This window comes from Scophthalmus maximus, chromosome 9 (genome assembly GCF_022379125.1).
Source record: "Scophthalmus maximus strain ysfricsl-2021 chromosome 9, ASM2237912v1, whole genome shotgun sequence".
In the NCBI taxonomy this organism is placed as follows: domain Eukaryota; kingdom Metazoa; phylum Chordata; class Actinopteri; order Pleuronectiformes; family Scophthalmidae; genus Scophthalmus; species Scophthalmus maximus.
Genome location: NC_061523.1, coordinates 17,548,193 through 17,574,019, shown reverse-complemented (window position 1 = coordinate 17,574,019; position 25,827 = coordinate 17,548,193). Strand labels below are relative to the sequence as shown.

The window sequence follows — 25,827 nt, the reverse complement described above, 5'->3', positions numbered from 1 at the left end:
AGGCTGCTCCTGGTCTCTATGTGTGTCACTCGCTTTGTTTAGGGCAATCAAAGGCAAAGCAAGACTTGACCTTGTAGATTTCTTCACTGCTTCATCTCTGAGTCTATTCTTTGTTACTCGGTGTATCTGTATGTCACAGAGGACCATAACTGACTTGGCACACAGGCTGTAATGTTACCTGATGTGAACACACACCCACATCACCACGTGTTTTTTATGTTGATATCCTCATTACCTCTTTCCAGTGCATCACACCGGTAATGTGTCAGGCATGTCACGGCAAATGGAGTTTTCACAAATGCCTTTATAGCTTCACCGACGGGGCTAATGCACTCTGTGTCAAAACAACGGTCTTGCCTATGTGGGTTTTTATTGACAATTAACCTACAATTAGCAGCGTGGATGGATAGTGTGACCTCCGGAAGAGCTAGTGGTGGTGGTTGATGATGGCTCGTCCATGAATGTGATCACATTATAGGAGCCAGTTTGCTGTGAAGAGGGACCTGGTGAATTGACAGTAGGGACTACAAACAAGAGAGAGGCATTCCACACTTTGCTGTTAGCTGCATTAACAGGAACATAGAAAAAAATATATATTTGTAACACAGATATTTTTAAATGCATTCTTGCATAATTGCATCTCTTTTTGTCACTGTCACGCACATACACAGACAGACACGCGCACACATACAGAGTCTATCCTGTTGGCGGGTCTAAGCCTTTTCATTTAACAGCAACAGGGATATGTGAGACACATCTTCCACCTGAACCTGCACCTGACCTTGAATTGACTTTCTGTGATGAAGACTTATAGTTGATCCCCTGGCTTCTTGCTTTGATGCTTCGCAGCTTTCCATCCTGACTTGGGAACATGGGTAAGAGCCATAGAGACCATATGTCTCTTTCTCTGTTGCTCTCTTTTCTTTTTTCTTTCTTTTTTCTGTGTGTACATGTGCAGGTGGCAAGAGCATACAGCTGTTGCAGATATGTATGAATTCCCCTTGAGTTTTTGCACTTTTCCCTTTGTGTACAAAAGTGCTTGATAATACTCAAAAGTCTGGGATGAGTTTCACTTGAATGAGAAAGTGGTGCCAGACCCCACTGTAAGTACAATTTTCCCTTTTATCTAAACTCGCTGCAGACTGGGATACTCTTATATATCAAAGTACATTTTATGCTTTCATGCAGGCTGTCTATATTGAAAGCATGAATTAAAAAAGAAAAAAATGGAATTTATTTTGCAGAAATATTCACATTACTCACTCGGGCTGTCTTGTCGGTAGCTTGAGATTCCATCTCTGTTTTCACTTACTCTCAAAGTAGAAGTGTGTCTGCACTGAGATGCTGTAGCCAGCATTCTTAAAGAACAATGATCTCCCACCCCTGACTCGTGTGACTTTGTATCTGACTGACTGAAGCTGGTTTCAGACATGCATGAAAATTTGGTCCTGGACAATTTCGAGAGATTGCCTTTTACATACAGTATGACGAACGCAGCAGGACATTGTCCTAGTCAGATGCATTCACACCAACACGAAAGCATGCATAAAGGCAGGACATGGCAACAATTCCACTACGGAAAGCTGTATTTTTGTTTTTAAAGTCATCTACACGCCCACCTGCTGTATTTTCACGAGGGCTCACTCTGACGTATCCCAAAAATTTCCGAAAAATGTCTGGAGCAACATTTGCGGACGTTTGCGCTCTCGCAAACAGCCCCTCCGGAAAGTTTTAGGAAAATGTCCGTAATTCAGTGCATGTCTGAAAGCAGCTTGAATTAGTCTGCTCGCCAAACTATATATATATATATATATATATATTAAAACAGAAAACATGAATACATGTCAGGAACAAAGTTGTTTAGCATTTACAGGATGGAGGATAAGCATAAAATAAACATATAACATATGGTTATTCTGCAAATCAAATATGTCTCTTTCTGATCACATCATCATGTTAAAGATGTGACAGATGTGGAAACACACATGCAGAGGTTTAGGTAAGAGCAGACGTTAACCCGGAGGAACATGTTGGTTAGTGCCGCCACAGCTCAATAGTGATGAGCTGCAGCACTGTGTGCTTCCATCATCACAGTGCCGACTGGAGATGTGCATGTTCACTGTGAAAGAAAATTGGTCTGAAAGCTTTCCACGAGGCTTTGGGAGGAAAGTTGAAACGTGATGTAGCAATAACTTGAGCAGTTTAAATGACGGACTGTTTGGGTGCCCTTTTATCGAGGCATGTTTGTGATGGATAGTACAGCAGGGTTTTGATGCCTCTGGCTTTTTTTTGATTCAGTGGTCATATTCTCAAACCTCTGTATCTGAGATACAATTGTATTTGCATACACTCCATCACCCAACCCCTGCAGTTTGCAAGTACGAATGTGATTTTTAAAAGCTCAAACATCTTTATGACTGTAAATTGTTATGCTGTTTGTCACTGTATATCACTTTAATGCCTGCAGTGACTTTTCTTAAACAGTGTGACAACTGCTCAATCACCTGGCTCACAATATTAATTCAGTAGCAAATTGACATGAATATCTCTTATTGAATCAGTAAATGTAATCCTTCATTGTGAACAAAACAATAGTTCTTCTTGCTCTAGCAAATTATACATTCAGATTTTTTAAAAGATTGCTCATAAATGCTAGCCTGGCATATGTTACTGAAATGCGTATGAGTCTTGGACTTCTCAGTTCATTTTCAATTTCCAAGAGGTGTTGCCCACCAACACAGACCAAAATGCCTCTCGACGCAATTGGATGGACCAACAACCAGTGAGAGCAACAAATCATGTCATGTCTGACGAGCGATGCGAAAATGGCAACAGACTAGAGCGACTAGAGAGGATATTTATGTGATGATGATTCCACAAGGTCTGTGAACGAGTGTTTTGCCGTTTTTGTGGGAGAACATGTGAAAACATCAGGTACTTTTAGTCAAATGCTCGTTCATCGGCGGCAGCCTTGGTTGTTCACAAAGGTCGTTTCTCTCCGCGTCATAGTATAAACCCCCGCTCATTATCAGATAGAGGATGGAAGGGATCCAGACTGTAGTCTGGCAGATCAAATAGATTGAGCTCCCAGAATTCGTTCTGGGTCCCAGGCAACACGGATGCATGTATTCAGGATGACGGCCCACAAGAAAGTCTATTTTTTTTCTTTCAAATAAACATGCTGCATCTCCTTGATAATTACACGTTGAAATCCCACTGTCAGTGTCTGCTTGAGAAAAAGCCTGTAAATCACGCATTTGAACCTTCGAACTACCTCGTCAACCCTCACCTTCACTCTGCGGTCTCTATTATAACCAATTATCATCAGGGCTGGTTCACATGCCAAAATATAGACTGTGCAGCAGCATCCTATTCAGATGCCGCTGATCTTCAAGTAACAAATCTCTGTTTATACATACTCTTTGAGGCCTCTGTGTATTTTTTAGCTTGTGAATGTGGCGAGAGACATGACATAGCAGCATAGAGAAGAGGGGAGCCTCCCCAGACGGGAGTTAAACTGGGGACCTGTGCTTGCGTTGTCTGCCACCCATGTGGTTTGCGTCCCAACCATTGAGCTATCAGCTCGCCCCATCTCTGTTTATGTTTGTATTTTCAATAGCAATTATGGATTCCACCAGCCTACTCAATTTTCTGCCCGGGATGGGGACAAGAGAGTCCCTTTAAAAACACTTATTAAATCATAATCCTGACTTTAGCATTGCCATGAATTTGGATTTTAGATACTAGTCTGTATCAACATAATTGATATTAATTGTTCTTCAGAGCACAATTATTTGAAATACAAAATGTTACAGGGAGTTTTCAGTTCCCCTCTGTTTATGAGTATTTACTACACAATGTTGTTTGACCTTTAATTGAGTAACATGACAATGAGGTTAACAATCCTTTAAAGGTCAGCTGTAATCATTACATATTGAAATAATGGATGTTGAAGTTCATATATTAATATGTTTTCAGATGTGTTCAACACATATACTCGTGAGTTCATCGTTTGTACATACTGATCTTCTTTACTTGCTAACTTAATTATTTGCTGTGTGTGTATATGGATGTATTTATTTGTGTATTTGTATGTTAATCAGTTGAACAGTCATTATTTATTTTGGTGTCATTGAGTCAGAGGCCCAAAAATACTAGATTAGGTTACACAGAACTCGGTATCACAGGATTCTGCACTATCAGAGAGGCAATGTGCTTGTATGTGTTTGTGTGTGTGCTGTGAGAGAGAGAGATGGGGGGGGGGGGTTGTTTTAAGGAGTGTAGGAATGTGTATATACATGGGATAGCTGCGAGGCAGTATAGAATGATAGCCGTGAATGAGGCATTTTCCATTGAAGTGATTAAAATGATTGAGGACAGTGGCAAACTCATTCATCTCTGAGCAAGGTGATGAGGGACATTCTGTATGTGTGAGTGTCTGAGAGAAAGCGCCTCGGTGCATTCATGTATGTGTGTGTGTGTGTGTGTGTGTGTGTGTGTGCGGCGCGTGTGTGTGTGTGTGTGTGTGTGTGTGTGTGTGTGTGTGTGTGTCACAGTTGCAGAACAAGTTGTGAAATGGGACTGGCATGGAGGCGGCCAGAGAGATGTGGAGCGATGCCCACAGGAGGGCCATGTCTTTTCTCGGTACATCTGAACAGACAGCCAAATATTTATCATCTCCCCACCACCGCGGCCTCCCTTCTCCATTTTAATTTGACCTTTATCAGAACAAAGTAAACAAAATGCCTGTTTTGGTTATTTTTTCCTGCTATTTTGTATATTTTAACCTAAAAAAACAGGGTGACACGAGTTGAATGGAAGTTCTTTTAGTTTTCGTCATGGATGCGATTTAGACGGACTTTGAATATTTCTTTGTCTCTCGGCTCAGTAGATTATACTAAATGAATTTAATGCACGTAGAGGGTCAGTTCTGCAGATAATCTATCTTTTGTTTACATGTGCATGTGTGTATTTTTTGCGATATATATGTATCATATAGGTTGAATAGTTATTTTCAATGCTGTAGGCATTTCTGTTGTACTCTACTTAACACAAAGGCTAAACAACACCCTGTACTTTAAATGAAAGAAGAGCTAGCCTCGGTGGCCTTGTTGGCTACACACAACCAATCTCAAGCACATTAAGTGTATTTCTAAACCCACTTAGCATTGGCAGCCTTGTGAAAGTGTTGATTTGAGGTCCATGGGTTCATGTTTCCCTCCTCTCTTACTCGCTCTACCGCTGCTTCTCACGTCAACTGCTCTAATCCCCTGAATTCCATCCACGCTCACCGTTCATCCCCTGCCTTCAGGATTTCTCACAGTGATCCCCTCACTGACCAGACAGACGACTCAACAATTAACCTCCAAGGCTGACCTGAAATATTACAAACCTTCTCCCCGCAGCATCCTTATTGGCCTCTAATAGATTTCTAACAAGTAGAGAAAAAAAGGTGGATTGGATTTCATCCATCCAACCCTTAGATTCTGTTCAGGAACACTGTCCAGCTTGTTGTCCCCCCCCCCCCCCCCCCCCCCCCCCCCCCGCTAAATACCACAGCCGTGACCGTGGCACAGGATGTTGTCTGAGCTGAATGTGTAATGGCAGCGCCAGGCTGGTGCTGCATAGTGCCAATGTGTTCATAATAGCATTAGACATTGTGGCATTCTTCGTAGAGTCATTCCACCGATTGCTTCTCCATTTTGGTTATTGTGCTAATAGCCAAAAAGCACTCTGCTGGAGCCAGCTTGACTGAAACTGAATTCCCCATGAATAAGATTAGTCCCTGTGTTATTTAGTGTCACTTTAGCCATTATTGCAGGATTTACAGCTGACGCAGTGTCCGTCCCTCACGGAGGGAATGGGTGTGCCCTGCTGTGCTGAGGACAAAGGTCTGCAATCAACTGATGTCCATCACTCTATTCTTTACACGGAAGCTCATCAACACTCTAAGTGGTCTTTGAGTGCACTGTTTCTGTACTGTATGAAGGGTTTGCATTGTGAAATTGTGTCTTGAAATTGCTCATGCCTGCTGTTAGACACAGGGGTTTGAGGCGCCATCCCTTACATTTCCTACACATCCTTTTTAAAACGCATCACTATTGCTTTGTTCACGCCTGCCGTCCACACTACTTTAAAACACCTAAAATAGAGACGTGATATACGTTGTCAGGTGCGTCAGTATAGACGGGGAGCTAAAACGCTTGTCTGGATAGAGATTGTTTATGTTTTTAGAAGGCTGTTACAAAATGTACCATTGGTAGTATGTACGTAGCATTAATCATAGTAAGTGGACTGTATTCATATAGCGCTTTTCTAGTCATAGACCACTCAAAGCGCTCTACAGGTAAGTCACATTCACCCATTCACACACATTCCCACAGCGCTGCTATTTACCGCGCATTTCTCTGTCACATTCATACACTGTCGGAAGAGCCGTCAGAGACACGTTAGGGTTAGGTGTCTTGCCCAAGGAGACAACGGCACGTGCTGGGATCGAACCCCCAATCTTTGGGTTGGTGAACGAACGACTCTACATCCTGAGCCACAGCCGCCTGGCGTTGTGGTGCCTGTTTGTGTGCTTTGTGTTGCGTCTGAGTATGGACCTCTGTAGTTGATGGAGAGCGTGTGCAGATCAGATTGTAACCACTAAGGTAATGATTCATAAGACAGCCAGTAGGACTTATCCCCTAATAGATCTCCAGGGAGATAACCTAATCCCCCAACAATATCTCCTTATCATATCACAAGTGAACTATGTGCAGAATGGGTTTCTTTATCCACAAATGAATACTAAGCCCTACGCTTACCTTTAAGCTTATAAGATTTTGATATGAAACAGGGCATTATCAAGTATTCCCCCCAATGCAAGGCTGATCGGAGATAATAATCCATTCCAAGATTAGATAATTTCACAGTCTACTGAATACCATGACATTATATGAAAACACCATATGGGGGCTGTTTTTATTTGGGTTTTTTTTCCCCCCGAAATATTTTGTGTTTAAAACTCAAATTCAACTCAGTACAATCAGAGAAATACGTGTATAATCTGTACAGGAGACTTACTACACGCTGTCTGACAGTAGTTCACGAGATCACAAGAGGGAGCTTGTCAGTGGCAAATGAAAGTCAGACTTCTTTTCAAGGTGGAGATTGGAGATTAGTAGTAATGCTCCTCTCTATCTTTCTGTCCGCTTTCACAGAGATGATAAGATTTGTAAGAATTGAGCGCCGCCCTTCTCTCTTTCTCTCTGTCACTCTGTCTCCCTCATCCATCTATCTCCCTCACTCTCTCGTGTCTTATTTTTTCTCCTTACTCTTAGATTTACTAAGCTTAAAAAGGGTTGCAAAGTCTTCTTCAGGATTGGAAGAGATCACATTAGTAAGTAGATATGCTGAACAGAGCCCCAAATGGCTCTGTGTTGCTAAACAGACTTCACATGGCATCCACTAGATTTTCAGAGCCCTTAAGTTTCACTGCCGCATGTCACGTCTTAGTGATTAGCAGAGCTATTGTCTGTAGCATCGGTTGGCATTCTAGGAAAAAGAAACACCAGGCCAAAATTTAAGGGGGAAAACAATTTACTCAATCGCAAGTTACTTTGAACCTTCATATAATTAAATTGCGATTATACAGTGACTTATGTATGGTATTTCTCTGGACCGAAATTGTTCAATCTAAAAGCTTAAAGAAGAGCAGAGGTACACATGAATTCACTGGCTACAGAATTTGACCAACCTATACCAAAAAGTACAGTATGTCCCTACATCATAATCATACAATTATGTTAATGTATTTTACTCTTTCTTACAAATTACTGTTAAATCTTCCAGAGGTTTCTCACCCTCCAAAGTGTATAGTTTTTATGGCTTTAATTCTTTTAATTCTTTTTTTAAATCTGCTTTCTCATCCAAACACCCGGTTTCCGTAATGGACCCACGCGAGGGAGGAACCAAACCTCCCTTTGCTGTTCTGATGTTTAAGTCTGCGTGTGTTGTTCGATAGATCCACGCCGTGCACAGATCACTAGCCAATAAGGGAACGGAGATGCCACGGTCAATTAGGCGCCTAATGATGCAGCACAGATGAATTAAGGTGATTTTCCCCCGAGCTTCACTGTCTTCCTGTCCATCATAATGCATAGTACAGACGTGTGGTTCTGAAAAGCCTTTCATTAGACATGCATCTTATTGAGAGAGTGTGATTTGTGAATTGAAATGGGCTTATTTGATTAGATCTATTGGCTAATAAGATTTTAAATTTTTTTGGGATTATACAGGAGCGGTGAAACCTTTTATACATAGCTATTCATATAGGAAGCCTAGTGTTTTATTATCTCCATACCTCACTTGTCATGGTCAGTAGGAGATCCCCACATGGTGTTACCTACGTATAACGTTTATCCAGCTACATGGATACACAAACAGGTGCTGTGCTTTCAGCCAGGTTTATTTACAGAGCACAGGAGCATTTATTTCCTATCTGTCTCTTGCAGCAGTCTTTAATTTAGGGCATGGAATCCAGGTTTCGTTTGAAATGTCGCCTTGGGACTGTGCCAACATCATCTCGTGCTGCTTAATTCACTGTTTCACGTTCTCAGATAATGACAGGATTTTGTATTGACTGTCGGAACCGCGCTTATTTCTGCTCGTGTTTCATTACATGGCGTTGGCGTGCGTTCAATAGGTTGCTACACAAGTTTGATTCATGATTGTTTCCCACTGCTTGTTATTAGTGCAGCATCAAAGCTCGACTTGGTAAACCCATTTGCATTTTAATGACTGATATAGATTGTTCCCCTGCTCGATATCACCATCAACCCGCAACGCACAATCCACCCCTACCCATATTGATGAAAGGTGGGCTGCATCTAGTCTAGTTGAAAACACCTTCTTAACACACACACACACACGCGGCAATTAAAATGCAGATGTAGTATGCAAGATCACAGAAGAATGCTTTTTTTTTTTTAAAGAGACGGCATTGTGGCCTATCGAGTCTCCAAGGTTTTGTGCGACAGCAGGCCAAGAATTAAAAAATGAAAAAAACTCCAGATATGGTAATTAAGAAAACAACTGGGTTAATGTGTCCACATTGTGGAATGGCAGAGTTAATGCTAATGAAGAGCGATTGAGCAGTTCAAAATGATATCTCAGAGCACAAATGGATGTCAACAGAGCAGCAATCAGCCAATGACGAGTGAGTGTTCATTTTTTTGTCCCCAACTCAAGTCCCCCCCCCCCCCCCCCCCCCCCCCCCCCCCCCCCGCCACCTGCGGAGGATGATGCTACCCATTAAGGAGAGTTTGCCTCTGTGGGCATGTAATCGGATGCAAATTAGAGCATCAGACTGCCAAACGAGTTCCTTGATGGCACCGTGGAGCAGTTGTATCAGGTAACGCAGCCGGGTTATATACCTGTACTGCTGCAGGGTGTTAATGCGGTGCTCAGATGCCAGTCTTGATAAAGATTCGTGTAAGTGATGAACCCCTTATCGATCTCAGTGTCTTCGTGTGCTACTTGCAAAGAAATACAGTTCCCTGCAGCAATGGATACATGTTACTTATGCAAAGGAGGTTTACAGGCCTTGATGTTGGGCTTTTTTTTCCACGCCACTGTAAATATGTTCTCAGGGAACAATCTATGAAATCTTCTGCTTTTAGGTGCAAGACAAAAAGGCCTTTACAAGTCTCACATCCATTTACCTTGTTAACAACACGCTCCTCATCCCTTTTCTATACTACTTTTTTGTTTTTTTTGGTTGTGGATGGTATATAGTTCCTGAAGTATTTTCAAGGAAGAACCAATTTTATATATCAGCAGAGATAATGTGAGCAAATCTTTTCTTCTGCAGTCCCCTCTGTTCTTGAATGTGCACAAAGCCTCCAATGTAATGTCACCCATCGACAACCAATGAAGCCAATAACAGGGACTTTCACAGAAGAGAAATATAATCGGCCGAAGAAAGTGAAGTGTAAATGCAGCAATTGGTTCACAATCGCCTTTTTTCTTCTTCTTTTTTTTTATATTACAGACAGTACTGTAGTCACTTTGCGATAGTAGACAGGCTGGAGGATGAGAGGAGGGCAGCTGGGGAGGCTCTAATTCATCTGTTTGTCTGTGTTTTCCTCCCACAGTTGAGGGGGAAGGAGACTGTAACAGGGCCCGGCTCCACAGGGGAGAGTTGTGTTTAGTGGTAACATTGATTTTATAAAAGGTTGCGCAGTGGGGTGGCAAGGTGGGCCTGTCAACCCCAGCCCTCACCGAAGCACGTCACACGTCAAACTAATTGTGCCCTCTCTCTAATCCCAAAACCGTAAAAAAAGGACACAGTATGCAAACATATGCCTGCATATCACCCCTCGTAAATCCATGACTGTACAGTATCTGTTCAAATGAAGAAGAGAAAAAGATTTTCTCTGAGCCTGTGGTTGTTTTTGGCCCGAAAACATTCACATCATGTCTCGCCTGTTCTTTTTTAAAGATATATTATTTTATATTAAAACCCGCTGTCAGATGACAGATGATTTGTTATCTTCCCAGCGAAACTCAACAGGTGCGACATTTTGAAATTAGATGCACGCCACGGAGGCAACAGTTAAAGAAAAAGAAGAAAAAAAAATACAGGTGACAGAGAGAAAGTAGGGATTGACAGATTCGCTGACTTAATTCGACAGCCAGTCCTATGCAAATGTGCTCCAATGCGATCTTCATTTAGAAAGCTGCTCAATAGTGGGCGCGCCAAGGGAGTAATGGGTGAGGCGGAGCACACACGACATATGACAAGGTCAGAGGAATGAAGACAAGAAGGGAGCGAACGAGACTTGGTGAAGAAGAAGATGAACTAGCAACGACGGTCCTTTTATTTGTACAGGCTGGAGGACACACACGTTGCCAGCGGCAGTTCATCAGCCGCTTGTCGGCGCTCCCTCTACCCTCTTCTTCTCTCTTTAGAGGGAATCTTGTCGGGGTCGGGTGTGGAGACAACCTACCTCCGACTCAAAACATTCACGCCCACTCCTCTGCACTGCCGACCGAAACTACGAAACTCTTAGTTTCTCTATCAGGGGGAAATCTTCATTAGACATTTGTGAAGGTTTTTAGCAGAACTGCTTTATGCGGCGCCGTCGCAATTTATGCTGCTTATTTTTTTTTTTTTGCAAAGTAATGCGTGTGATTTTTGTGCAGTGTGTGTGTGTGTGTGTGTGTGTGTGTGTGTGTGTGTGTGTGTGTGTGTGTGTGTGTGTGTGTGTCTGTAACAGACACATGGAAGACAGCTGCTAAACACATTTATTATTCCACACACAAATGAATTTTAAGTGCCAGCATTCCATCAATCATTAGGCACTAATCATCCACAATTTCACTTCCCTTCGAGCAAACACATCTTACTGCATCTCTGTCAACTTCTGTTTTTTCCCCCTCCTTTTTCTGGGCCATGACACCAAGCGAGTTTCTTAAATGGCGAGTCACAGAAAGCTTGTTCTCCCCGCCTGCTGAGCTACATGACAGAAAAAACTCTCGGGGAGATCATTTTATCTCACTCTTGATTGCCAGATAATTATCAGTTAATTATTTAGAGTCTTAAATTAATTTGCTAAAAATAGTCTCTGCGTTGCCAATGGAGATGGCTCCATTATTCTTTTCTCCCCAGTCTGCATCTCTCCCTCTCTAGCTCCTCCCCTCTGACCGCGTGTTCTGCCACTCACGTTTGACTGTAATCTAATGAAAGAGGACTTTGTCCTTTTTGCATTTGGAACAACCCAGTCCAGCCTAATTCTTCACCACCGATTGCTTTAAATTATACATTTTATTTTTGCCTCTGTGTCAATTGCTAAAGTTGGGTGTAATTGACATCATGTCAATCACACAGTGCCACGATGGAGTTATAGGAAAGTGAACTTATGCTATGCAAAGTTATTTCAGATGACAAGACAGACTTTGTTTAGTTTCATTCCCTTCCCTCTTACATTGCATGTTTGTTGTTCCACCAATAACTTTACTTGAGCTTTACAGCAGTTTTAACTGGATGGCATTTTCTTTTTTACTTCTCCCTGTACCCTACACCCCATTAGGCTGAACGTGTTTTGAACAAAGAAATGTGCTTTAATTGGTCTTATAATGGGATTCATTGGCTTAAAGAATCGAAATTCACTTTCCCTTTTCCCTCCTTCCACGTGCACTCGTGCGCGCACATGTGTCGCGCCTCCATAACTTAAGCTGACATTACATCGACTTACATTCATTCCCTGGTGACTTACTACTGGCCTAACCCGAACTTAAAACCTAACCTGACTCCTAACCTTAAAACATGCCTTCACCTTTTAATTAGATTTTCAAGTCCCTATGATGTGCCAGTGTAAACAGATTTAGGTCTCCACAACATGAGTAAAACCTAGACCACACACACACACACACACACACACGCACACACACTGAAGCAGAGGCCAAGCAGGCTGACCTGCTGAATGGGTTTGTGCTGTGGTAATGATAAGGCTATTGAATGGAGCTGTACTCTGTCACGCTTGCTGCTAGGCCAGTGGTCTTACTGAAGGAATTTGATCAATAAACAGTCTCTCTCTCTCTCTCTCTCTCTCTCTCTCTCTCTCTCTCTCTCTCTCTCTCTCTCTCTCTCTCTCTCTCTCTCTCTCTCTTTCCACTTCCAGACATGTATTTTATCACTCCTACATCCATTATTTCCTTATCTACAAACAAATTAAAAAACTTTTGACCAATCGTCATCTGGTTGCATTCTGGAAATCATTTCCTGTCAGCCACTGACGCACGATCGCTCAAAACATTAAGAAAAGCGACCTTGACCTTCGTTGCTGTGGTCCAGTCTATTGAAAGCCCCAAATGACCTTACTTCTGATCAAAAGGTGTATTATCATATTTTGAATAAATATTTGGAATTATTTTTAAGCAGGTGTGGGGGATGGGGCTGGGGGGTTGCATTTATTTTTTATTAATTCTAATGATTTTTGCGCAAACTACCCTGTTTGACCTTGTAAACAGTCAGATTTTTCACTCGCATTCCCGGTTGATTTGGATGCTTGCAGCTCACCATTGTGATGGAGAGCTGCAAGCTAATGTCAGCTGATGTCAGTCCTATAATAGAACGAATAGAATAGAACTAGAAATAGAGTTATTTACAGGATGTCAATGTAATTTACATACATGACATGAAGAAAGTCCACTGCAGTCAACATTCTGCTCGTTGTGCAGCACAGAAGGTTGAAACAGCTCAGCAGGAGGGCAAGCGATTCCATTGACATTTAAAATACTCCATCCAGTCCGGGGCCCTGTTCATACCTGACATTGACACGTGTCTCGGGTTATCTGCTCATCACAAAGGGACAGCTTTGTGATCAGTTAGTGATCTGGACGTCGGTTCACACCTGGCATTAGAATGCGTCTCCTCTTGAATCTCAAGTGACACGCGCGATTGGATCTCTGAATGCAAAGAAAGACGTAGCTGCATCATTTGCATTTGCAAAGACCCACCGTATCATTGTTTTTTTTTTGCCAGTCGGACTATGACAGACAGATCTGTTGTCAATGTGTTTGTGTGAGAGAGAGAGTGCCAGAGTCGGGCAAGAAGGGGCGGAGCAAATAAATGTGCTGCACACAGCTCTGCAATGAAATAAGACTTTACCCATTTGAAATAGTGAAAAAAAAATTGAAAATCAATATGTGGCAGGCAACTACAAATATAAATCATTGTATGTGAAACACTGCGAAGTGTAAAAATAATATGCTTGCTTCATTATGACACTGTAGCAGGTCAGAGGACGTCAGTTGAGTAAGCGGTCCTTAAATGTGGCAGAGGACGCATTTGCATTCACACCGCTTATATGATGTGGTTGTATGCGATACATCCAAACGGGGTCTGAGTGATGGGGTTCTCACAGGCGACTTGGGTGTTGTCACAGCTGTACTCGGAGCTGTCCACTTGTGATGAGATCACCTGAGACGGATTTTAAAGTCATCTCTGATCAGGGCCTGGAAGTGAACATCGCAGGCAGTCCAACATGAAGTCAATTTTCATACCACATTGCCTGGCTTGATTAATAATCTGTTCAGAAGGCGTGCATTCAATGGCCACCTGAAAGGTCCTGTTACCACCTTTACGCATTGTGATCACACAGAGAAAATGTGGTCTGGAGACATTGTGAGCAAACCTCTGTGAAATAGTCATGCCATGTTCCTACTTTTAATTTAAAATATTTAAAAACAAAAAATAGTCTGGTGCAGTGTTTTTTGTGTTTTGTATTTTGAAGGGCCGTCTGCATTACTTGCACTGAAGCTCTTCAGTCTGACTTGATAGCTGGTTAAATGTGAGACACAGTTCCACACAGTAACTGGATTACTAATTGACTTCAGGGTAGGAGTGTTTGACAGTAGCCACGATAACTTGTTCCCAGAAATTAGACATGTTGAAATACTACTGACAAAATAGATATCATATAACACGCAGCAGTGTGACTATAATACACACCAGTAGTTGATGATCCGGTGAAAACCGGCCGGCCAGCGAATGTGCATGTCTGTGTGAGAGTGAGTTTGCAAAAGGCTTGTTAGAAGCAGATAAAGACAGTTAAAACAAAGCGACGGAGTAAGAGCAAGAAACCAAAAAGTGGCGACCGGCAACTGTGATTCATCACTGTCATCATCGCACAGAACTACGTAGACATGGCATGTGAGAGGAAACAAGTCTATACTCTGCATCCCACACATTCTTTGTACTCCCTCAGTGGCAAATCCAGACAAGTCTGTTAAATTGATCGTACCGCAAAGAAAAAAGGAGGAGGCCGGGATCATATGGGTAGAATCGTATGTTGCTATTGTGATATATTATCTCGGAATAAGGTGAACCAGGTCAGAAACTGGGACTGTGGCAGCAGCTGTGCTTGGCACTAGAGCAGGCTGTGGTGATGAAGCAATATTGGATGTTATTTCGTCATCAAAAGGTTTACAGCAAATGAGTAAAAACATGATTAAAAATTAAACTGAAATCAAGTGTAATTACAGTATGAGAGGAAACGATTGCGTTTGTTTTCCTACCACAACCAATAAGCTCCATTTGTGCTGAGGAAAATAATTGGTTGCGGATGGATTGATTGGAGATTAAATCAATTAAGGTGCAACCCTGGGTATCACTGGCATCTCAGAGATTACTCAGGTGCATTTTCTGAATGATAAATATTGAAATATGCAATTTGGTCCAGCCGGGATTGCTGTGCACATTAAGCTGTGTGAAATTGTTTTACAAGCTTCCACGTCTCTGTTATCTGACATACATGAAGTCTGTTTACTTGCACATACTTGTCTCCTCAAGGTGCAGCTCATGAGCCGTTGTGATGTGGAGGTACGGATTGATGTTTACCAATTAGATCAGACGTTGGAGGAAGCAAGAGACTTGACCTTTTTTGCTGTTTGCACATTGTAAACACAGTGGATTTGCATTGTCGTGTTTCCACCACGTGGAAATTACTCAGGGAGGAACAGGCCCCGGGCATCGATGTGACATGAGATTGCTTTGGATGAGAATGAAAAGATGACAACAACCATAAAGGTTATCAAACATAAGTGTGTGTGTGTGTGTGTGTGTGTGTGTGTGTGTGTGTGTGTGTGTGTGTGTGTGTGTGTGTGTGTGTGTGTGTGTGTGTGTGTGTGTGTGTGTGTGTGTGTGTGTGTACGTGTGTGTGTGTGTGTGTGTGTGTGTGTGTGTATGTGCGCGCGTGCGTGTGTGTGTGTGTGTGTGTGTTAGTTACTTGGCCTGTGTGGTGTCCACATACACTCATTCACTCACCAGCACCATTATTGTGGACACCAAATCATTTTTCTCATTTTCCCTGCACCCTCTCCCCTTTTCTAATGGCCTATCCATGATTCAACAGGTCATTCCTATGGACCTAATCCCCTCATATCTAATTTATATGGCCTCTCTTCCTTTATCAGACGTAGTCATTACACCCACCAGTTTCCCCCTCATTGAGTTGTTCCAACACCAGCTGGGTGCCGTAGTGGAGAGCTTTGAATGCTTAAACAGGAGCAACCTTCCTCTCTACACGTATAAATATTTCAGGGACAGACAGGCTGAATAAATTGACAGTGAAATTGACATCAGATCTGGCTTTTCATTTCAAGAGAAAGAGGAGGTAGGAGCTGTAGGGGAGATGATGGAGAGGCGTACTGAGTGAGGAAAGGTCACGACTCCTGTGTCAAATTGCTAATAACATTCACTGAGCCTCTGATGTATGAAAACATATCTCCATATCGTTATCCTACTATATATATATTTTATGTTTATGTATACTTTTTGCAGTACAGAGTGAAGTAGAGATTTGCATTGTTTGCAGCGACTTAAACAATAGAATGTTTGAGCAAGACGGTAACAAAATTGAAGGTTTAAGGGTTTTTATTGTAACCAAGCACAGGGCAGGCCATGTCATACTCAAGGCTAGGGAGGAGGTATTCAACGCTCCTAGATCTATGAGAAAGCTTCTTATTCTCATTTCATTTCCTGTTTTTCTTTGAAATGTGCTTTTTTTATAGTATATATTGGAGATTAAATGAAAACCCCAGGGGCTGGTGTAGAATTAGACCCGTAGTCTACGACTGGTGAGTTGAACTAATGATCGGCAAACGAGCTGCAATTTTACACAAGCTAAGATTATAGAGCAATCACATCATTGTTCCTTAGGTACCATTATTTAAAGTTAAGTATCAAGTTGTTCTTTTTTTTATTCCAGAGCAATTTCTAAACAGTTAGTAAAGGCAGGTCTGCTCTCTTGTTGAAAGGCACTTCAACCACAACTATTACTGCGGTGATGTATTTGAACAGCAGTTGGAGGCCACAGTCTTGGCATGGCAACGTTGGTCTGTCAGACATTTTGTCCACACGTTTGATCCCAAGTCTAATTTCTCAGACAATGATTGGATGGATGGCCATTAAATTTGGTGCAGACACTTGTGTTTTCCACACGTTGAATTGTAATTTTACATCAGCGAGCTCCTGAAGCTTTTTCAGTGAAATAAGTCACGTGTCCCAGTGGATTGGATTCATCTAGTTAACATGTTAACGTCATCATGGTCAACATTTGCAAGACATCAGCATGCTAGTCATTGTCATTGTGAGCCAAGGCTTACTTACATTAGCAACGTTAGCAATACTAACACATTCCTTGAACAGAGTTCTGTGTTTTGTATGAAAACAAAGTCAAGACTGCAACTCTGGTGCTGCATAATCCTATTTATGAACATTTGTCATTGCATTTCTCTGAAAATAGGGACACGTTGCATCTGGATATAGTTACTGAGATCTTAAACATACTGTATTGTGCATCTGTTAGATTTTGGATGCTCACTCCTCCCCACCCTACCCCCCCCGTTCTCTGACACTCTTAACCTCCTCCCCACATCCACATCCACCTCCACACCAAAACATCTCCCAAATTCCTGGAGCTGGATGCTCCACTAATTCGCTCTGACAGCCCCAGTGTCAGTGCCGCGGCCCGACTCAGGACGCTGCATGTCAGCCTCTTCCCTGCTCGTCCAACGGACCTCCCTCTGCTCGTATCACCGCAAACTCAGAGACTGTTCCTGTCCTCCTTCAGATGTATTTATATTGAGCGAAGAAAAGTGATGTGAGCAAAAATGCAAACTATTTAAATCTAAAGAATCACATAAAAGCATCAGATAAAAAGTTAGTTTTATTATATGAATAAGATAAATGTTGATGCATTAATTCATATGCTTGAGTAGATGGAGTTACTTTCTACATCTAATATCTCTCTCTCTCACTCTCCCTCTCTCCCTCCATCCTCTCATCCCCAACTCTCATCCTGCTTTCACTCTCAGCAATGTGTTGTGTCCAGTCAGTGGGCAGCTTTGGTGTAATTTGGCCCAGAGGGGCTGTTGGCAGTAGGTGTGGGGATAAAGGGAGCAGGGATGGTGGGGTTTGGAGAAAAGCAGGCTTAGTGTGGGGCCTTGGGTGGAGGGGCCAGGAAACGCGCATGGAAAAGCATTAAATAAACATTAATGGAACTGGGTTACAGGAGATTTATTAAGGAGGCTTTTTGGGCCCCCACTGTAGGGTTTTATGCAGCACTTTAATAACTCTCCCATGCACATAGGTAAACAAACCAGGTAAATTATTGCCATCCTCACAGGTGACTATTGCATAAACTGTTTTAACTTTGTTTTGGCTATAATTGAATTTTCCTCTTTCTCTGGTTTTTATTGTGAAGTTTTTAGCTTCAAAAAAAGCTTTTCTCTTACTTACTTTTTTTTTTTTTTTTTACATCTAGGGTAAGTCTGACTTGGATATGATTTTGTGACTAGTCACTTTTGTGGTGTTAAAAATGTGCGCCCTTAATCACAGCTTACTGATGTTAAATGTGCCCTTTTCTGGCATGTCGAACGCACAGATAAAAAAGCGACTGATTAAACACAGTAATGAGAACACTGTGGCGGGACAAAGAGCTCGTACTAGATTTCCACAAGGACATGGTGGGTTTTGGCAACAATGGGATTTGAGAGAGAGAGAATTATAAAAACATGAACTAGCAGAGCTCTGCCACCGACATCTGACATTGTCTTTGTAAACACTGTCAGACATGACACTGTTGGAAACTGGAGTTTTGAAAGCGAAGCCTTAGTGATATGCTTGGTGCCATGCTGCCATTTCACAAGCCGTTTTTTAAACTCTTTGTTCATAATTTCAGTTTTGCCAGCTTCAGTTATTGAAATGGCAATATAGAAAATTCAAGAAAGATGGGGCACGGAGCTTTAATACACCTGCATTTGCAAAAAATGAATGGAACCATCCACATTTGCAACATTGAGCTCTCCAGCCCTGGAGCAATTGTCTTGCACTGTGCTGGTGAGGTTCAGTGCACAGGAAGTGCAGACACTAGTCCTCCTCCGAGAACAGCTAGAAGAGGAGAGCCCAGACTGACAAACAGGGTCAGGGCAACCAAAGGCTGCGCGATGCTTTACCCTGGGACCCATCGCCTCTGCTCCCTGCTCTACTTCAAGCCCAAGCGGCGTGAATACCAGACAGCGCTCAGACAGCGTACCGCGGAAAGTTCACTCTGAGTAGGAGAGGAAGACGGGAGTTTTCGTCTGAGTTAGAGAAGTTAATGGAGAGAATATCAAGGGGAAATGTAGAAAGAGAATCATAAAGGGAATAGGTTTCAGTGAGACAGTGACGGACATGAAGAAAAGAGAAGGGAATAGAACAAGATTTATCTTCGGAGAGGGAGAGACGGTAAAGGCTACAAAGACTGAGAAAAAAGTAACAGGTTGTGGTAATGCCGATGTGTGCACGTGTACTATATATATACATGTGCGTGTGTGTGTGTGTGTGATGGGGGCTCTACCATCCCGGTTGTGTTGCTGCAGGATAGTGTGCGTCAGGCTCCATCAGAATGACATGTCTTTGATGTGGAAATACAAGGAGCGAAAGCCCAGCCGGCCTCAGTCCAGTCCCCAGTGGGACACATCTACAACTGTGCATGTGCATGCATGTGTATTTGAGTGTGCGTGAGGGAAGAGAGCGAGAGAAGGAGAAACACGTTGAGCCACAAGCCACAACAAGCACCGAAAGTAACCACTGCTTCAATGTTTTTCTGACTGTCCTTCTGCCAGGGAGCCAACAGTTCTGACCCAAACGTCTCCTGAGCTAAAGGCAGCGTGGACCAGAATCAATAATCTATGTAAATGCTGTTAGCACACATTTCCATGCTGCTGTTGAGTAACATCAACATGTCTTTTGCTCCTTAATTGACACATTGATTGTTTGCTTGCTTTTTGGCATTACTTGTTGCTGATCCATGTTTTCAGTTCAACGTTATGAATATTTATGCTTTTTATAATCATCATTTATAGTTACATTTCCATTCTGACCAATTAGGCATTTTTCAAATGGGCCATTTTAAATGAAGCATCAAATGAAAGACTCAAAACAGAATTTTTAGAGGAAGTTCTAAGGTTCAGTTTCACAAATAAATGATACCAGCCCATATGGTATTGTTCATGATTGATAGGTCTTAACCGAAGCACAACAACTCTAATACAGTGGTTCTCTGTCAGTAGTTTGGAATGTTGAAAAGAAATCTCTCTTTGGCAGACTGCTTCTTTTACATGAGCTTTTCTCTCACAAGTGGAGTGGAGTTAGGGGGAGGTGGACAAAAGAAGAGATAAAGGCAGTCTGACAGAAGCAGGGGGCATAAATCAGGTCCGAGCAGACAAGGAGAGAGAAACAAGGAAGAGGAAAGGTAGAACGATGAGTCCATCAATCGGCCCGTGTGTGGGTTTTGCTACTTGGACTGTGCCACCACTGCCCTACACTAAGGCCTTCAACACATATATGCTGAAATGTGAGTATAATTCAGAGTACACATACATTATTGGCACATTTTGTATTTATATCCACATGGACGTCCATAATGATCCCTGGACTCCACATGGTTGACATCAAACAAAAAAAAAATAGTAAGTGGTATTGTAGAAAAAAATGGCTTTCCCATCATAATGGCAGATTGCCCACACAATGCATCTTTATAACTGTTCAACCCTGACAATCGCAGGCCACATGCTGTACCACCGGCCTGTGTATGTTGCCAAGGCGACTGCACACGAGTCCACTAATTGCCTATAACTGTACCCACGACACAGAACAAGAACTCCCTGCCTAATAACATAAAGAAGCAACATGCAGTCACAATTATTCCATTTTGAGTTGATTGACAATGACGTTGATTGATGCCATTGTTTTTATCTGAAATAAATTGGAAGGCTTTCAACATAACAGTGAGAGAGATGCATACACACGTTTAATTTGGCAAAATAATAAGTCTCTGTTCTCATTGAAGGTCATTATCTTTACAGATATGCATCCGGTCAATGTATGGCCATGCTAATCCCTATGCTCAACAGCAATTTATGCTTTGCAATTTTATGCACTAAATTGTGATTACAGGTCAAAACAGAAATAATGATACAAAAATATAATTGATTAACCGGAAAATCTGGAAACATCAGCATTGCTTACCTACAAAAGGTCCCACCGGGCAGGAAACACGAGCAGTCAGTCAACCGGAGGGGATTTGAACAAACCCATAGTCAAGACGATGTCAAGTCGAAAACAAAATGAAGGAAAACTTTTGACATCTTGTTTCAATACAGCTGTAAAAAGAATAAAGAAATTGGCAGCATTGAAACCGAAATGGAGTGTCCACTGGGTTTTTTTTTTTTGGTCGCCTGTGTTTACAAGCGTGTACATGCATGTATATTAACGCTGGTTTGTGTGTGTGTTGTGCGAAATTGTGTCGTCCTCATCCCAGCCAGGGCCTGAGAGTCTTGGAGTGTCCAAGTGCAGTCTCCATGAGGTCAGTGGCTGCTGTGATAATGTTTAACTGATGCCGGCTGTCAATAGCCATTCACCAGGAGAAAAGTGCTCCGCCTGTTCAGTAAATTACATAGTGCGACGTGAGCTGTGAGGTTCAAAACAACCTGACCCCACTGTTGTTGGAAGAAACAATAGAACAATGACTGCAATCAGCTTTTCCAGCAACCATCTGTGTCACGCTGCTGACTACAAAACACCTTTCCATTACTCCAGGGCTGCACCTATTAGCTCGCCATGCTATTGACGCCAGAGTGAGATGGAGATGTTATTGTAATGGCACATTTGATCGTCTCCGACCCTCCTTTATCCAGTGTTTTGTTCTGCTGACCTTGACATAGAATGCTAGAATGATTCTGAAATCATCCTTTCTCACGGTGGCTTGTTTCTTTCCCACAGATGAACATATTTGACAAATACATGTATATATTGTCTGTGTTTGAGACTATTTTTTCCTTTTTACCTTGACTCGTGTCCTTCTCACGGCTTCTGCAAGCATGCCCGGGAGCAGTATGAGAAACTTTCCATCATGCATAAGAACATGCAAAAGCTCTACGAGAGCATAGGCAGCTTTTTTGCCTTTGACCCTCACTCAGTCAGCCTGGAGGATTTCTTCGGGGAACTGGCCAACTTCCGCATTCTCTTCATGGTGAGTATAAAGTTTGCTTACATGTGCTGTACATGAAAAGTCTAATGCTTACTGTTTCTTCAAAGTAGACACACACACACACACACACACACACACACACACATCCAGTGGCTTTTGCACAAACTTTCACTCACTGACACAGAAGTGAGAATAGAATCCTTGTGTCATACATGGACACGTTTTTATCAGACAAGCAACGGTATATCTATCTATATCTAAGTGATTTTACGCTTCCGCAAAGTTGTGGGTGTCATAAGGTGCATATTTCAAAAGGAAACATGTAAACCGAAGCAGCAGAGGTCAGAATGCCCTGACATTTAGTTCATACTAACCGTCATGTTGCTAAACCACTTGATCCTTCACTTGCCATGATGCATTGCCATATCATATTTTCCTAAACCCCCTTGTGTGATTAAAAAACTCCTTCAAACTCCACACCGCTGTTCATAACTGAGGTGCGCTCTAATTTATGTAATTTTCCCCCATGCTTTTAAAACATAATAACTCCACTCACCTCACCGTGACATCATCAGCGTTATTTTCGGAGATTTAGCCGACCTCCTCCAGTTCCCCAGAAGACGTTATTCAACTGTCGTCTGTGTGAGCAACAAGGGAAGTTTGCTCGTTTCAGTTCTGAGAGAGATTTCATTCTCCTCGTTTAAAAATACCCCAAAGTTTTTTAGTTTTTGTCAAAGTAAACCTGACCATTTATCCTGGTCTTTAAATTCCCATGGTTAGCTCTGGCATCCCTTTTCATTATTTTTTTTTCTTTTAAGTTTTTTGTACTGTTCTCTACAAGAATAAAACTGTGCTCACCTGCTGTGCGACTTCCCTCCATAAGTTGTCTTTTAGTGGGTCATAATGCCACTGTGTCTGCCAAAGATTTTTCTGTCTGTATTTTTTTTTTTTTTTACAGAATCACTGACATAACCTCGTTTAGTCACATATATCTTATTTTTTTATTTATTTTCTGCGATTTTAGTCTTTATGGTTATGAATACAGGTCTTTTCATATATCTTTTTTTCCCAAGAAGAAATATAAGTCAAAGAGGAATCTTTTTTTGCTATGTCTATTTCAGATAAGTTTGGTCCAAACACATTCTGTAATGTAAACACACGCAAACACCTATGTGCGACCAATTGATGAATCTGGCATGTGTTTTATTTCTGAATGTTCTATTATATCCCCAAATATTCATAACATGTCACAACTAACCAACATTTTTAATCCTCATAAAGAGGTGTGGAAATTATAACATAGGTTGTATTGACATAAGCTTTTCACCTCTGATCGATACTGTACATCCAAATTAGAAACCAAAATGTTCCTTCACATTCACCTGAGCACACTGACTGTCAGATGTTTAAACTTGCAACATAACTTCTCTGGCTTGGGCAAGCTGCTTGACCTATTAAACACAGATTCATTAGCTTTAAGCTGCTGCTCGTGTGCATGTCACCACAAGGCATTTTGTGAGGGCTAATGAGTCGAGGGAGGACTTTGGTAAGCGGAGGAAACGTTGCAACCAAGAGTTTAAAAATTATTTTCAGTGTGGCTGAGAAAAAGTTTCTATTAAATGAGTAACATTTTTTTTGTTTATCAACCATACATTAAACACACAAAGACAATTGACCTTTTTTGTGAAAATGTCTCCAGTACGAGTAGACAAGGGCATACACCAGTGAGAAAATTATAGGTAAAAATTAGAGGTAAAAGTTGAACATTCAAAAATTCCAAATGTCTTCTGCCTCTCTTTGGTGCTAAATTAAATGTGGTCTAGGAGAATAAAGCACATTGGGCTAAACAGATTTGTTAAAGAGGTGATGTTAACAGCGAACGTAACATCACATCACCTCAGAACAAAGCACGAGTGCCTTTTTACTGACTAGACAAGGCTGTTAAAACATTTATTCAAGTGTCTTTGCTTTTCTACCTTTCATCCATCCCTCCTGGCACTGCCCCAAAATGCCCATTGTCAGGATGATGACACGGTGTCCAGAAGACTTGCTCTCGGTATTCACAATCCATGAACGTGAATGGCAAAGTCCCCTTGTCTAAATCCCTCTCCTGTCTTTGCTCTGATCATCTGAAACCAACTTTCCATTCCCACTGATCAAAGAGCACCAGCACACAACACAATGCTCCCTCAAGGATTCCAGAGATGCATATCTCTAAAAGAGGCATCCACCCAAGAAAATAAATTATTCTCTCAAGCAAATAGCTGCAGATGAATATTTTATTACTGATTTAAACTTCTCTGCTATGGTTGAGGGGAGGGAAGTGAGTGGGGTAAGGTGTTGTGTGGTGTGGTTGGAATAGGAGGAGGGGGGAGGAGGGTGGTTACAAATTAATGTATTCATATAAAAACAATCCTTTAATCATCATACTCTTCAGATATTATTTATAGTTTTTGGCTCTTCAGCTCTGCTGACAGAAAGGCTAATCCCATCTGCTTGCAGAGCACGAGGAATCAATGGCTGCTTTTATTTTCTTACCCTGACAGAAAACAACCGAGCTAGCTTCTCCACAGCACAACGAAAAACCCTCTCCTTAGCTTTTCTTGTCAGTGAAGGGATTTTGGAGAGATCTCTACTACAGTTATTCATCTGTGACAAAGTCGGTCGACATCAACCATTGCTGATTTGTTCCAAATGGAAAATGAAATGAACACGATGACTTCTTGTCAGTTAATAATTCAAAATGAGCCCTGAATTTAACTTCTTAATATGCCTAGTGTGCCCGAGACTTTTTTTTTTTTACAATATTGAGACATTTAGTTGTTTGACTCAGACAAAACATCTTCGCTAACTTCCATCTATGTTGCATTGCCCTGTGTAATGCATTCACAGCACAAAGCATCTGCAGTATTAAAGAATTCCATTGCAATACAGTCACCCTAAATTGCTTTTGCTAAAAAGCAAGGGCTTAATGCACCCGACCGACATGAGGCATTTGAGTAAACGCATTGACAGACAGTCCTCACAGAACTGAATGTAACTGATAAGAGAATCCATTAACTCTATTTTACTTCTGTTTCATTCTCTTTCTCTCCCTCACTACCATCCTATTCTGTTTTTTGTCTCCCCCCCCACTGGCCATGAACTATTATTTGATTTCAGCACATGGAGTTGGTATTCGAAGAGTCCAACAATTTGTTAATTTAATGCCGCTGCCATATTCTGAAATAGAGTATGAGTGAAATGCAATCGCAGAGTCTGTATGTGTAATCCTGACCAGGAGCACAGGGGATTAAGATTTTTCCATTAATGATTTATCAAAGCGCAGCAGATGGGCCTGGGATGAGCTAACAGTCTTCTTTGTTGATTTAGTCACCAGAAGACCCAGACCAGGTTCGTAAAGTAGCAAGATAAAGAATCTAAGAGATAGACTGATGATTTGGAGGAGGGGCAAGCTTTGATTTCTCTAAAGTTTGCTAATTCCTTCACAATATGACAAATTGTCACAATCATGCTGATCGTGCTGAAGATGATGCTCTGACGGTGCCTCTCTCCTCCTCACCTTCTAATTGCTCAATCACTGTCACCTTTCAGTAATCATTCATTGTCAGTCAATTCACTTACACTGCAGTGACACAGTCATTAAAATCGCTGCAGCAGATTCTGGAGGTCACCTACTAATATGGGAATAAATCCATAGCACAGAGCAGAAGTCGCACAATCTGTGACTTATAACTTCTTGAAGCCACTTCCCCCCCAACATTCTGGCACACAGTGTAACAGATGGCTAATAAACACATTTGCT

The 25,827-nt window shown here is 41.8% G+C and overlaps 1 protein-coding gene across 5 annotated transcripts in view; it reads left to right on the top strand.

Annotated features, from left to right (window-relative positions):
* diaph2 (diaphanous-related formin 2) overlaps positions 1-25,827 on the top strand; it is a 330,230-nt gene that overhangs the window by 244,654 nt on the left and 59,749 nt on the right. For all 5 annotated transcript variants that reach the window (XM_035649042.2, XM_035649041.2, XM_035649043.2 and 2 more), the window contains one exon: positions 21,900-22,064. In XM_035649042.2, coding sequence (XP_035504935.1) covers positions 21,900-22,064 — 165 coding nt within the window. The remainder of the gene's footprint in view (positions 1-21,899; positions 22,065-25,827) is intronic.